This window comes from Hylobates moloch, unplaced genomic scaffold, assembly GCF_009828535.3.
Source record: "Hylobates moloch isolate HMO894 unplaced genomic scaffold, HMol_V3 SCAFFOLD_7, whole genome shotgun sequence".
Classification (NCBI taxonomy): Eukaryota; Metazoa; Chordata; class Mammalia; order Primates; family Hylobatidae; genus Hylobates; species Hylobates moloch.
The window spans coordinates 75,187,053-75,199,166 of NW_026652282.1; the positions used below are offsets into that span (position 1 = coordinate 75,187,053).

The 12,114-nt window shown below is 41.0% G+C and overlaps 1 protein-coding gene across 1 annotated transcript; it reads left to right on the top strand.

The window, feature by feature from the left end:
- Positions 1-3,443: 3,443 nt before the first annotated feature.
- On the top strand, positions 3,444-10,698 carry LOC116811116 (TSC22 domain family protein 3-like). The gene is made up of 2 exons (XM_032756223.1): positions 3,444-3,463; positions 10,440-10,698. Exons 1-2 carry the CDS (start codon positions 3,444-3,446, stop codon positions 10,696-10,698), a joined length of 279 nt encoding a protein of 92 aa, XP_032612114.1.
- The last annotated feature ends 1,416 nt before the right edge of the window (positions 10,699-12,114 follow it).

Sequence of the window (12,114 nt, forward strand, 5' to 3'; positions counted from 1 at the left end):
AGAGTATGACTCCAGGGTAGACCTGTTTTGTTGTCGCTTGGTAAGTTGGTTGGTTTGACAGTTGTATTTTTCATATGTTTCGCCATGTTGGCCAGGCTGGTCTCGAGCTCCTAGCCTCAAGTGATCAACCCGCCTCAGCCTCCCAGAGTACTGGGACTACAGGCGTGAGCCACCACGTCCAGCCCCCACATTGCTTCTGGCCTCTGTGATAGACCTCCCAGACGGGGCGGCCGGGCAGAGGTGCTCCTCACTTCCCAGACTGGGTGGCGGCCGGGCAGAGGAGCTCCTCACTTCCCAGACGGGGCGGCCGGGCAGAGGCGCTCCTCACCTCCCAGACGGGGCGGCCGGGCAGAGGCGCTCCTCACCTCCCAGACGGGGCTGCCGGGCAGAGGCGCTCCTCACCTCCCAGACGGGGCGGCCGCGCAGAGGCGCTCCTCACCTCCCAGAAGGGGCGGCCGGGCAGGGCAGTGGCGCTCCTCACTTCCCAGATGGGGTGGCGGGGCATAGGCGCTCCTCACTTCTTCCCAGACGGGGCGGCCAGGCAGAGGCACTCCTCACTTCCCAGATGGGGCGGCCGGGCAGAGGAGCTCCTCATAACCCAGATGATGGGCGGCCAGGCAGAGACGCTCCCCACCTCCCAGACGGGGTGGCGGCCGGGCAGAGGCTGCAATCCCAGCACCCTAGGAGGCCAAGGCAGGCGGCTGGGAGGCGGAGGCTGCAGCGAGCCAAGACCACGCCACCGCACTCCAGCCCGGGCAACACCGAGCACCGAATGAGCGAGCCTCCGTCTGCAGTCCCAGCACCTCGAGAGGCCGAGTCCGGCAGAGCACTGGAGGTCAGGAGCTGGAGACCAGCCTGGCCGACATGGCGAAACCACGCCTCCAGCCAAAGGAGAAAAACCAGGGAGGGGTGGTGGCGCGGGGCGGCAATCCCAGGCAGCCCGCAGGCCGAGGCAGGAGAATCACGGGAGCCGGACGCAGTTACTGCAGCCTGGGCCACAGAGGGAAGAAAGGAAGAAAAGAAGGAAGGACGGAAGGAAGGAAGGAAGGAAGGCGAACATAAACTTTTCAAAAGAAGACATACACGCAGCCAACAATCATATGAAAAAAACTCAGTATCACTTATCATTAAAGAAATGCAAATCAAAACCACAATGAGATACCATCTCACAACAATCATAACGGAAAACACATGCACACATATGTTCACTGCAGCACTACTCACAATAGCAAGGACAAGGAATCAACCTAAATGACCACCAATGACAGATTGGTTAAAAAAAACGTGGTACTTATACATCATGGAATACTATGCAGTCATAACAGAGAACGAGGTCATGTGCTTTGCAACAACATGGATAAAGCTGGAGGCCATTATCCTTAGCAAACTAACGCAGGAACAGAAAAACAAATACTGCGTGTTCTCACTTATAAGTGAGAGCTAAATTATGAGAACACATGGATATAAAGAGAGAAACACCAGACACTGAGGCCTAACAAACGGTGAAGGCTGGGAGGACGGAGAGGAGCAGAAAAAATAACTAATGGGTACTAGGCTTAGTATCTGGGTGACAAAATAATCTTTACATCAAACTCCCATTACACTAGTTTACCTGTATTACAAGCCTACACATGTACCCCTGAATCTAAAATAATTTTTATTTATTTATTTATTTTTGAGATGGAGTCTCCCTCTGTCACCCAGGCTGAAGTGCAGTGGCACGATCTCGGCTCACTGCAATCTCTGCCTGCTAGATTCAAGCGATTCTGTCTCAGACTCCCAAGCAACTGGGATTACAGGCACAAACCACCATGCCTAGCTAAACTTTTTTTGTATTTTTAGTAGAGATGAGGTTTTGCCATGTTGGCCAGGCTGGTCTCGAACTCCCGACCTCAGGTAATCAGCCCGCCTGGGCCTCCCAAAATGCTCGGATTAGAGGTGTGAGCCACCGTGCTCTGCCTAAAATAATTTTTTTAAATAAAAAGAACCCTACCAAGTTTTTTTCTCCACCCTCACCACAGCAAAGCTCAAGAGACTCGAATCTTGGGTCTACAAGTCACAACTTAAGAGGGCCCCTCCAGGCTCCTGGAACTGCACACCTGTTGGAGACTCTAAGGTAAAGCTAACCAAAGAAATTCTTTCCCAGAAACAGATGGCATTGTAATACATGGACAGCTTTCCTAAGATCATGGACGAAGATTTCTCTGCAATTATGAAGACCTTAATTTTCCTCCTGTTTTCTGCTGTTCTCACCCCTTCTCTTTTCATGCAGGAAAATTCATGGGACAATAACCTGCGGATGGCTTTAGCAAAAGCTTGTGCTCTAGCAAGAAACCAAATAATTGTCGGATTTGTGGTCTAATGCAAAAAGAAAAACCCTTAAGAAACCATTCCATTATTGCCAATATGTCTTCATGTTCCCATACACACCTTGAAAACCTCAAAGGAAGAGTGAGAAGTTATCCCTGATATGTTCAACATCACCACTTATTGCTTTCCTATGATCTATAGAAGTAGTACTCTTACCTTTTCAATCAATAGCCTAATTGCTACCAGGAACTTTTAAAAAAATCCTCTCTGCGTGATGCCTTTTACAAGGTATGCTGTGCCTTCTGGCATCAAATAGTAGAGACCCAGGAACTACCTATGTGGGTACAAGTAACTGCTTATATAACACTACTCACCAATAGGTGTGGTTGTGCACACCTACAGTATACAACACAGGGGCCACCTAAGAGCAAATTTCTTTTTGTATTTTATTCAGGAACTATGATTATTGACTGAGTAGATATAACTGACCTTCGCTCAAACGCCACTAGGTGGCCTTCCTTTCCAGCTCCCGAGGGCCTATATTGGGTCGGCTTCTTCACTTTAAAATCTTGCTATTTGTCCAGTCTCCCTTCTGCCTTCCAAATAGCTTTTCCTGAAAATCCTCTTAGTATTTTCTATAATCAGAAACCAAAAAGGAAAATAATCAAAATCAGTATCTATGTTGAAATGAATATGGACAAATTTGTTCTCAATGAGGAAAGGTTCGCATCATGTTTCCGATGCCTAACTTTTGGCAGTATTGGGATGTCAGTTGTATGAAATGAAATGTAAACCTAATTCATGTAGTGGGAAAAACTTTGGACTTTGTGGCCAAACCTCTCAGGGATTCAGATGCATAGAGGCTACCCTCTGACAAATGGATGGCAAGCTTGGCTGCTCTAAGGTTTTCTAATATTTACATTTCTGTTAATGGATCTCCGGATCACTATGAATTGTGTCACCAGACTAACCACAAAATTGAATACCTCTTTAGATCACGCAATCTTGCAGCATGCTATGGGCCTTGTTCTCCATCATATTACAAACAAGGAGTATGACCAATGGGACTCAAACACTAATGAATTACACTTAGTGCCTGAACTTTCAGTTGTTCAATTTTGATGAGTTAATTCATGGAGACTCCTGCTCGAAGGTGAGTTTCAGTTTCTTGGCATTGAATTGTGTTGTATTCACTCAAAAATTTTAAATACCCATATACAGCTGTCTTCTGTGCATTGAATGGTCTCATTACAGTTGGAATAACAAAAACATAAAACATAAGAGTCATCTAACTTATTTTACATCATGAAATTGTAAATTCTTGACAATTGCTGGATCCAGAAGAATGATTGTGAAGGCTGCAGAGGATGGTGTAACTCCCCATGCCTATGGCTTTGGTCAATCTCTCTTGGGTAAGAGGATGACAAAATGGGGGGAATTGTTAAATTAAGTATGGTTTAAAATGGCATTTTTACATAATGAACTGTGGCCTAGCTTGATGCATAAACAAGTTGTCAGCATACATAGTAGTATGCCCTTGTAACGAAGCAACAGTGTCTCAGTCAACTGTAACAGCCGGACCTTCAGCTGAAGGTCTGAAAGCTGCTAAAAGCTGCTGAAAGCTGCTAAATTATTCCCAAATAAGGCAAATGCAAACTGCCCCAATCAAGTAATCCCTATATGTCATTTTCTGTTTTCTGGTTGTAAATATAGCTCACCACGTTGCGGGTGGGAGCATTCTGAATAATCTTTGGTCCAGAATGGTGCCTGGTTCTAGAAGCTACTGCTTGCTCAAATAAACTTTGTTGAATTTAACTTGTCTTAGGTTTTTCCTTAACAAACTCCATGAGGTATATGCTATTTTATCTCCATGAAACATAGTAATATGAAGATTACAAAGGTTAAATAGCTTGTCTAAGCTCTCATAGTAAGTTGCAGAGCAGCACTATTGCACCTGTCTTCTTCTAAATATCTTCCTTGCAAATAATTTCAGTATTTTCAAAGTGTCCAAATGGTAAAATCACTTATATTTTCTAACAAGTAAGCAATTTATAATTTATTCATCAAGTTATTCTGAATAAGCAATTTAGTTTTTTTGATGATTAAGACATATTGCTATGTCTTAGACACTAAGACAGTATTAGTGCAAGACATATATTAACTAGATAGTTAACTAGCTAATCTCTATGATAGGGGATGGGGTTTCAAAGTTTCTTAAGACTTAGTGTCTGGTCTTAAAAAACTAGTAGCAGAGGCCCGGCGCGGTGGCTCACGCTTGTAATCTCAGCACTTCGGGAGCCCGAGGTGGGCGGATCACGAGGTCAGGAGATCGAGACCACGGTGAAACCCCGTCTCTACTAAAAATACAAAAAATTAGCCAGGCGTGGTGGCGGGTGCCTGTAGTCCCAGCTACTGGGAGAGGCTGAGGCAGGAGAATGGCGCGAACCCGGGAGGCGGAGCTTGCAGCGAGCCGAGATTGTGCCACTGCACTCCAGCCTGGGCGACAGAGCAAGACTCCGTCTCAAAAAAAAAAACTAGTAGCAGAGTCGGAAAGATAGGTAAAGTGATGATGAAATGTGGCAAGTTCTATAGTAAACATTTGTGTAATATTCTATGGGAAATCAAATGAGGGAATGAGACTACCTCTATCAGGAAATAACAGTATGTTTCAGAGAAGGAATATTGAAAAGTGAGTAGGAGTTGATAAGGTAGAAAAAGAAAGACATGCTAGACAGTGGGAACAACACAGAAGTATAAAAGTGCATGACATGAAAATGGCATGAATGGTGAAGAGACTATTTCAATAAAGCAGTTGTATATGGTATGTGGTAAAGAGCAGCGGGGAATGAAGCAAACAAGGTTAACTGATCAGGTCATGAAGGACTTTGTTTGCAATGACTAATTTATCCTTATAGTGAAAATATTTGGAGCCATAGAAGATGTTCAAGCAAGAGATGAACAAAATTGTATTTACATTTTACTTTTGGATTCTAGTCTATAAATTTTACATTTACATTCTATTCTGTAAACAAATAATTCTACTTACACTATATTTAGATTATTCTTGTGCCAATGTAAATGATGGGATGAAAACAGAGAATCCTGGAGGTAAGAAGACTAAATATATGAATGCTCCACTAAACCATGTGAGAGATTATAAGTATCTGAGCTAATACAAAGATAGAAAAAATGATGGAAAATGTGTTAAGAAGTAGAAATAAATTTAATTAAGACATAGGAAGGAGCGCTCCCAAGGAAACTTGGGAGTATGTCCCAGGCTGCAGTCCATTAAAAGAAAAAAAAAAAAAAAGGACATAGGTATTGGGTAGTCCATTAATGGTAAAGAAGAGGAGGAACCATCAATGACCCCACAGCAGTTTCTTTTGGAAGTGACTAAATATGAGGTTCATATATAAATGAAAACATAACTTGCATTATAACTTAGTTTTGTTCAACTGCTCAGAGTCCCATTACCTTTTGTTATCTTCATGGGAATTGATTGCACAGTTAACCTCAGCTGGCTTAAAAATTCTTCCCACCAGTACAATAATTATGTGAGAAGCTTCGCATAAATTAACATTAATCTAATTCAACTAAAATTTGTTATTTGATTACACCTTATCTAATTTCTAAAAGGATTTGAAATAACTAGCACTGAAAGGAAGAGAAATATTGTTTTATTTTATAAAAAGACTTTGAAAACCACCATGGAAAACAGGGAATGTGTTTGTTTTGTTCATCACTATCACTTGTTTACTATTACAATGCTTGGCCCATAGTGAATATTTGTTAAATAAATAAACAAATTGAAAGCAACTAAAAAATCCACACTAAGTAGCTACAATATAAGTAAAAGAAGTGTTACTCAAAAACTTTGAGTACATTAAGTTTTTTAAATTTGAAACATATTTTCCAAGAATTCTCGATGTAGTCAATGCTGAAGACTTTCCATAGAAAACCTGTAGGAAAACATTATATTTATCATAGCAAACATTTTAAAATTATGTAGTAACACAAATACCTTAATTATAACAGGAGGTGCAATGTGTCACTAGCTAAATATTATCTTAAAACATACTACTATGCATTACCAGAAACTTCTCACTGTCAGTTTTAGGAAGGGTCAGGACTAATTTTGCCAGTAAAATATTGTGGATTTGGGGGGATATTGTATTAAATAAACTCTAAATCAACAGACATTTCATTTTACTGTTGAAGTTTCTTCCTAGAGTTTTCTTCTTTCACATTATTACATTTTGCCAGCCAGCTGTAGACGAAAACACAATGCAATATGTTAAACTCACAGTCAATGGATTCTGTTTCTAAGTTATGCTTCTCACAAAGTCCGCAATTTTGATAAATATTATATACTATGTTGTAACTTAATTATTATCAGAATTATTTTTAAATGAGAGGCAAAGACCAAAAGAATAATAAGATGTGACTACAGAAACTATTAAAGAAGCCAAATAATTTACTAAGAAAGCCAAATTAGAAAACAAAGAGTTTTATATTAAGGATGACAGAAAGATGACTCCCTATGAAATACATTTATTTGCCAACTGCCTAAAATTCATTCATGAATTCTAATCCAAAATACATACTTCCAAGCTTTAAGACACTCTGAAGCTAGAGTGATCAATTCCTCTGGGTCTACCTTAGACTTTCCAACTTTTACCACTGAAAGTCCAGTATCCCAGGAAACCTCTCTGTTCTACATTAACAGGGATGGTTAATCACTCTATATGAAACACATCAGAAAAAATAAGAAAAATATGATTTTATACCACGTAAATTCATTCACATGTTTTATTAAGCTCTGACCTAACCAAACTATTCATTTCAATGTAAAATAAAAGCAATGAACCGAATCCACTTATTAAAGTAAAAAAGGAACTATGTCCTTCAGTTTCATATGTTTTCAAGTAGTTTATTATCCTGAATTATAATGGAAAAGAATTAAGTAGTTCCAGTAAATTCAGAACTATACCTTTCATTGCAAAATAATTATGTTATGGCTAGATCGAATACAACAGACTTCACATGTCTATTTTTACTCTGTCTCTCACATACTGCTCTTCTGTAGTTATAAATTTCACAAGTGATAACAGTTTAAACTAAGAAATTAACTCAACAAAAAATTCACGGTTAAGATAGTTCTCTTCTTCACATATTGAAGAATTGGTAGTAGATAAAAATTAAATTATATGAGAAAAGCTTAACATTTGGTGGATACATTTACAATATGCATATAATAAGCAACTTCAATGTTGAAATGCTAAATTTCATGTAGAAGTAAAATATTTTCTCTTAATAGGCCATTTTATTCTAAGAATAATATTATAAACACTATTCTCATGTTCTTTCTCAGAAACAGACATAAATATCCTGGATTTTTATGGTGCCCTAATGTTTACATCTGATTCTTCACTAGGGTTTGAGCCTGAAAACCAACTGAGGCCAATAGAATCCAAGAAGAAATCTTCTGTGCTGAGATGTGACTTCAGAGAAAGGTTTCCTTCCATGATTAGGAGTGATAAACTAGGCAAATGTTCTGCCTTGCCCTTGCCTGCATCAAATATAGTCTGTCAGCATGAGATTCCTGGGGATTTAGTTATAAGTATGTGAGGATGAGATCCCTCAAGGGGAAGCCTGAGAGAATAAAAGAAGCCACTTAACCAACACCTGAACCATCTCTCTTTGGTATTCTTTATGTGAAAGTAATAAACCTCTAGAGTTTAATTCCATTTTAGTCTGGTATTCTAATACACGTGGCTGAAAGCATCTTAATTGATACTCCAGTTTTCCAACCACAGAAACAAAAATACTATAGCTGTCAACATGATAAAAGGCAACTTGTTGGATAAACAACTAAACTTATCACTTTGGTATTTGTCTTTACCTATTTCACTGTTTTTATATAGTTAGGTTTTTTTCTCTGAATTGAACTTTTATTCTGACTCAAGATGCACAGGACTAGTAATTTCTCCCAAGGGCTAACATCATGCCAGCTTCCACTCATAAATGACAGAAAATCTTGTTATAAGAATTATTGCCGGGCACAGTGGCTCACGCCTGTAATCCTAGCACTTTGGGAGGCCAAGGCAGTCAGATCACTTGAGGTCGGGAGTTCGAGACAAGCCTGACCAACATGGAGAAACCCTATCTCTACTAAAAATACAAAAATTAGCCAGGTATGGTGGCAAGTGCTTGTAATCCCATCTACTCGGGAGGCTGAGGCAGGAGAATTGCTTGAATCTGGGAGGCAGAGGTTGCAATGAGCCAAGATTGTGCCACTGCACTCCAGCCTGGGTGACAAGAACGAAACTCCATCTCAAAAAAAAAAAAAAAAAAAAAAAGAACTACTAACATGTCAGTACAGAGACAAAAAGTTCCCAGAAAATTTTCCCACTTGAAATGTTCATGAAGGGAATTTCCAGTTTCCAGCTCATCATGTAAAGAATGTGAAGGTCAACAGTCCTGTCCACACAACAACAACAAAAGCTGAACAAACTAAAAATCAACACCATATTACTGATTCATCAGAGAACCTAGGGCACAGGGCAAACCACTGTCCCCAAAATTGGAGAGGAAGATAAGCAGATAGAATAACAACTTATTGAAGCAGAAATGCACACACAGAAATCCCCATGTTAACCAAACCAGAGTAGAAAAATCTAAACAATAATTAATACATTTCTAGAAGATTTGTGTGAAAAAAGTTTGAGAGTTAAAAGCTCCAAGGTGGGGGTAGTCTTAGAGATGCTTTCACATTTTTGCGAGTTTTACTGCCAAGAGATAACTAGGTTCTCACAGTGAACGTCAGAGAAAAATGTCTTAGTTATTTCAGCAGGAGGAGAGGAAAAGTAGCCATTAGGAAATACTCTGAGAGCATTCAGTTTTTCACAAGGCCTGCCCTCAAGAAAGACTATTTTGTCAAAGCTGTATCCACTGGGGTTTTACCAGAGGCTAACCCACCTGGAAGGAAAATATTCAACTCCAGCAATATCTGGACTCCCTGCATCACCTAGGTGGTGAAGGAAAGATGAGAAGCACTTACAAAGGTCATAGCTCAGGGAAACAGGCTCACTAAAAGGCTGAGGTCAAACCATAGGGCAATATAATGATTCTCCTTTCACCCACATTCTAGCAACACATCAGTAAAGACCTATGTACCACAGTTATCCAATATATCATGACTTCCTTCCAACAAAAAATTATAAAGGATAGTAAAAGACCACACAATTTGAAGAGACAGAGCAAATATAAGATCTGGATTCAGATATGACACAGATTTGAAGATTATCTGGTAGAAAATTAAAAATAACTGATTTAATAAGCCAAATATTCTAATGAAAGAAAAGCCAACATGCAAGAACAGATGGATAATGTAAGCCATGAGATGGAAATTTTAAGAAAGAATACAAAGAAACGCTAGAAATAAAAAACACTGTAACAAAAAAGAAGAATACCTTTGACAGGCTCATTAGTAAACTGAACATGGCCCATGAAGGAAACAGTGAACTGGAAGATAACGTCAATAGAAATTTCACAAACTGAAATGCAAAGAACAAAAAAGACAGAAAAAAAATAGAACATAAATGTGAGATTACTGCAAAGGGTATAACATATATCAATGAGAATACTGGGAAAAGAAGAAAACGAGAAAGGAACAGGAGAAACACTTGAAGCAATAATGACTGAGAATCTACTAGGATTAATGTCAGACACGAACCACAGTTACAGGAATTTCAAAGCACACAGAGCAGTATAAATGTCAAAAAGTCTACACCTGGGAAAATTATATAAAGAAAATCAAAGACAGAAAAAATCTTGAAAAAGGTCATAAGGGACAAAAATACCGTAACTAGAAAGCAACAAGGATAAGAATTATATTGGACTTCTTTTTTAAATTGCAGCCTGTGCCATCAGAACCAGCTGCTGCAGCCACAGAGGTAGCCAGAATCAGAGGGAAGGTGGGCTGGGCTGTGCAGGGCTGTGCAGGATGGGGCAGGCTTCTGGCCACCCACCATGCACTGCTTTGGAGAAGGCTGCAAGCTTCCCAGCCTAGAAGAAATTCCTAGCTAGCTTTAAAGTCAGTGCCTCCAGAGCCAGCATGGTGGCCATAGACAACAAGATAGAGTAGGCCACGAATCCCTGGCTGTGATGAAGAATCATCTGACGCATGCTGTGAGAGAAGAGGTGGAGATTCTGAAGGAGCAGATACTAGAGCTGATGGAGATGAACTCCCAGCTGGAGTGCAAGAACACCCTCTTGAAAACCCTGGCGAGCCCAGAGCAGCTGGAGAAATTCCAGTCTGGTCTGAGCCCTAAAGAGCAAGCTCCAGAATCCCAACTGCCTGAGGCCCTTGGTGGTTCTGCAGTGTAAGTGGTTACACCAGCTACGCAAGGTGTAAACTTCTCATGAGATGATGCTTGGGGAAACAAAAACAAACTGGAAAGAACTAGGTAAAATAAGTTTAGTGGCTTTGCTCACTCTGAGGACAGAACCACCAGCTTGGCCAACTTGGTGAAACCTTGTCTCTACCAAAAAAAAATACAAAAATTAGCTGGGCATGGTGGTGCACGCCTGTAATACCAGCTACTCGGGAGGCTGAGGCACAAGAATTGCTTGAACCTGGTGGGCGGAGGCTGCAGTGAGCCGAGATTGTGCCATTGCACTCCAGCCTGGGTGACAGAGCAAGACTCTGTCAAAAAAAAAAAAGAAAAAGGAAAAAGGACATGGTCACCTGGGTCCATTCTAGTGACAGACCCCCAACAAAGACTAGATCTCTGGAGGCTGATTTGCATGGGGTCTAGTAACTCCAAGCCAGTGAGCCTCTAATGCTACTGCACTCTGGGGGCTCCCAGGGACTGGGCAACTTAGTTGCAACTGGCAAAGAGGAAGGGTAGTTTGAGATGTGATACCAGTTTGCTCCAGAAGGTATAAGGGGCCTGTTTCTTACTCCGTGGACATCTTCAACAATTTCACCTGACAATAACTGTTCCTATGAATAAGTCACTTGTGTTTTAAGCAGAGGCAGCCTCCCTTTTCTCCTCTGCTTTGTGAAAGCAGAGGACACAGATGGGACAGATTGAGCCAAGCCAGCCTTCTGTTGGTTAATATGGTATAAAGCATGGTTTTGTACACAGTGCAGTGTGAGATTACAGCTTTAGGATAACTGCTTACAAAGTTCTGCTTGGTTAGTATTGGCATAGTTTTTCTTAAAGTCACAAATGCATACACACACACACACACACAAACACACACACACACACCCATAGGGCTAGATCTGTATCTTAGTGTAGTGATATATACATACACTCATCCACCTACATGTTGAAGGGCCTAAACAGCTTTGGGAGTATTGACTGGTACCTTATCTCTTAAGGCTAACTCTTGGCCGGGCGCGGTGGCTCAAGCCTGTAATCCCAGCACTTTGGGAGGCCGAGGCGGGCCGATCACGAGGTCAGGAGATCGAGACCATCCTGGCTAACACGGTGAAACCCCGTCTCTACTAAAAATACAAAAAATTAGCCGGGCGTGTTGGCGGGCGCCTGTAGTCCCAGCTACTCAGGAGGCTGAGGCAGGAGAATGGCGTGAACCCGGGAGGCAGAGCTTGCAGTGAGCCGAGATTGCGCCACTGCACTCCAGCCTGGGGGAAAAAAAAAGACCCCCCCCTAAAAAAAAAAAAAAAAAAAAAAAAAAAAAAACAAACAAAAAACGGCTAACTCTTTTGACTGTGTTCATTTACGATATTGATGCAGTTTCTCCTTTAGGTTAAGTAAGACTCATGAGTAAAGG

What these genes read in the sequence shown, in the direction of transcription:
- LOC116811116 (XM_032756223.1), top strand. Translation starts at nt 3,444, where the DNA reads ATGGAGACTCCTGCTCGAAG. An exon ending in ATGGAGACTCCTGCTCGAAG is followed by an intron (nt 3,464 to 10,439) that starts GTGAGTTTCAGT and finishes TGGTGGCCATAG; the next exon opens with ACAACAAGATAGAGTAGGCC.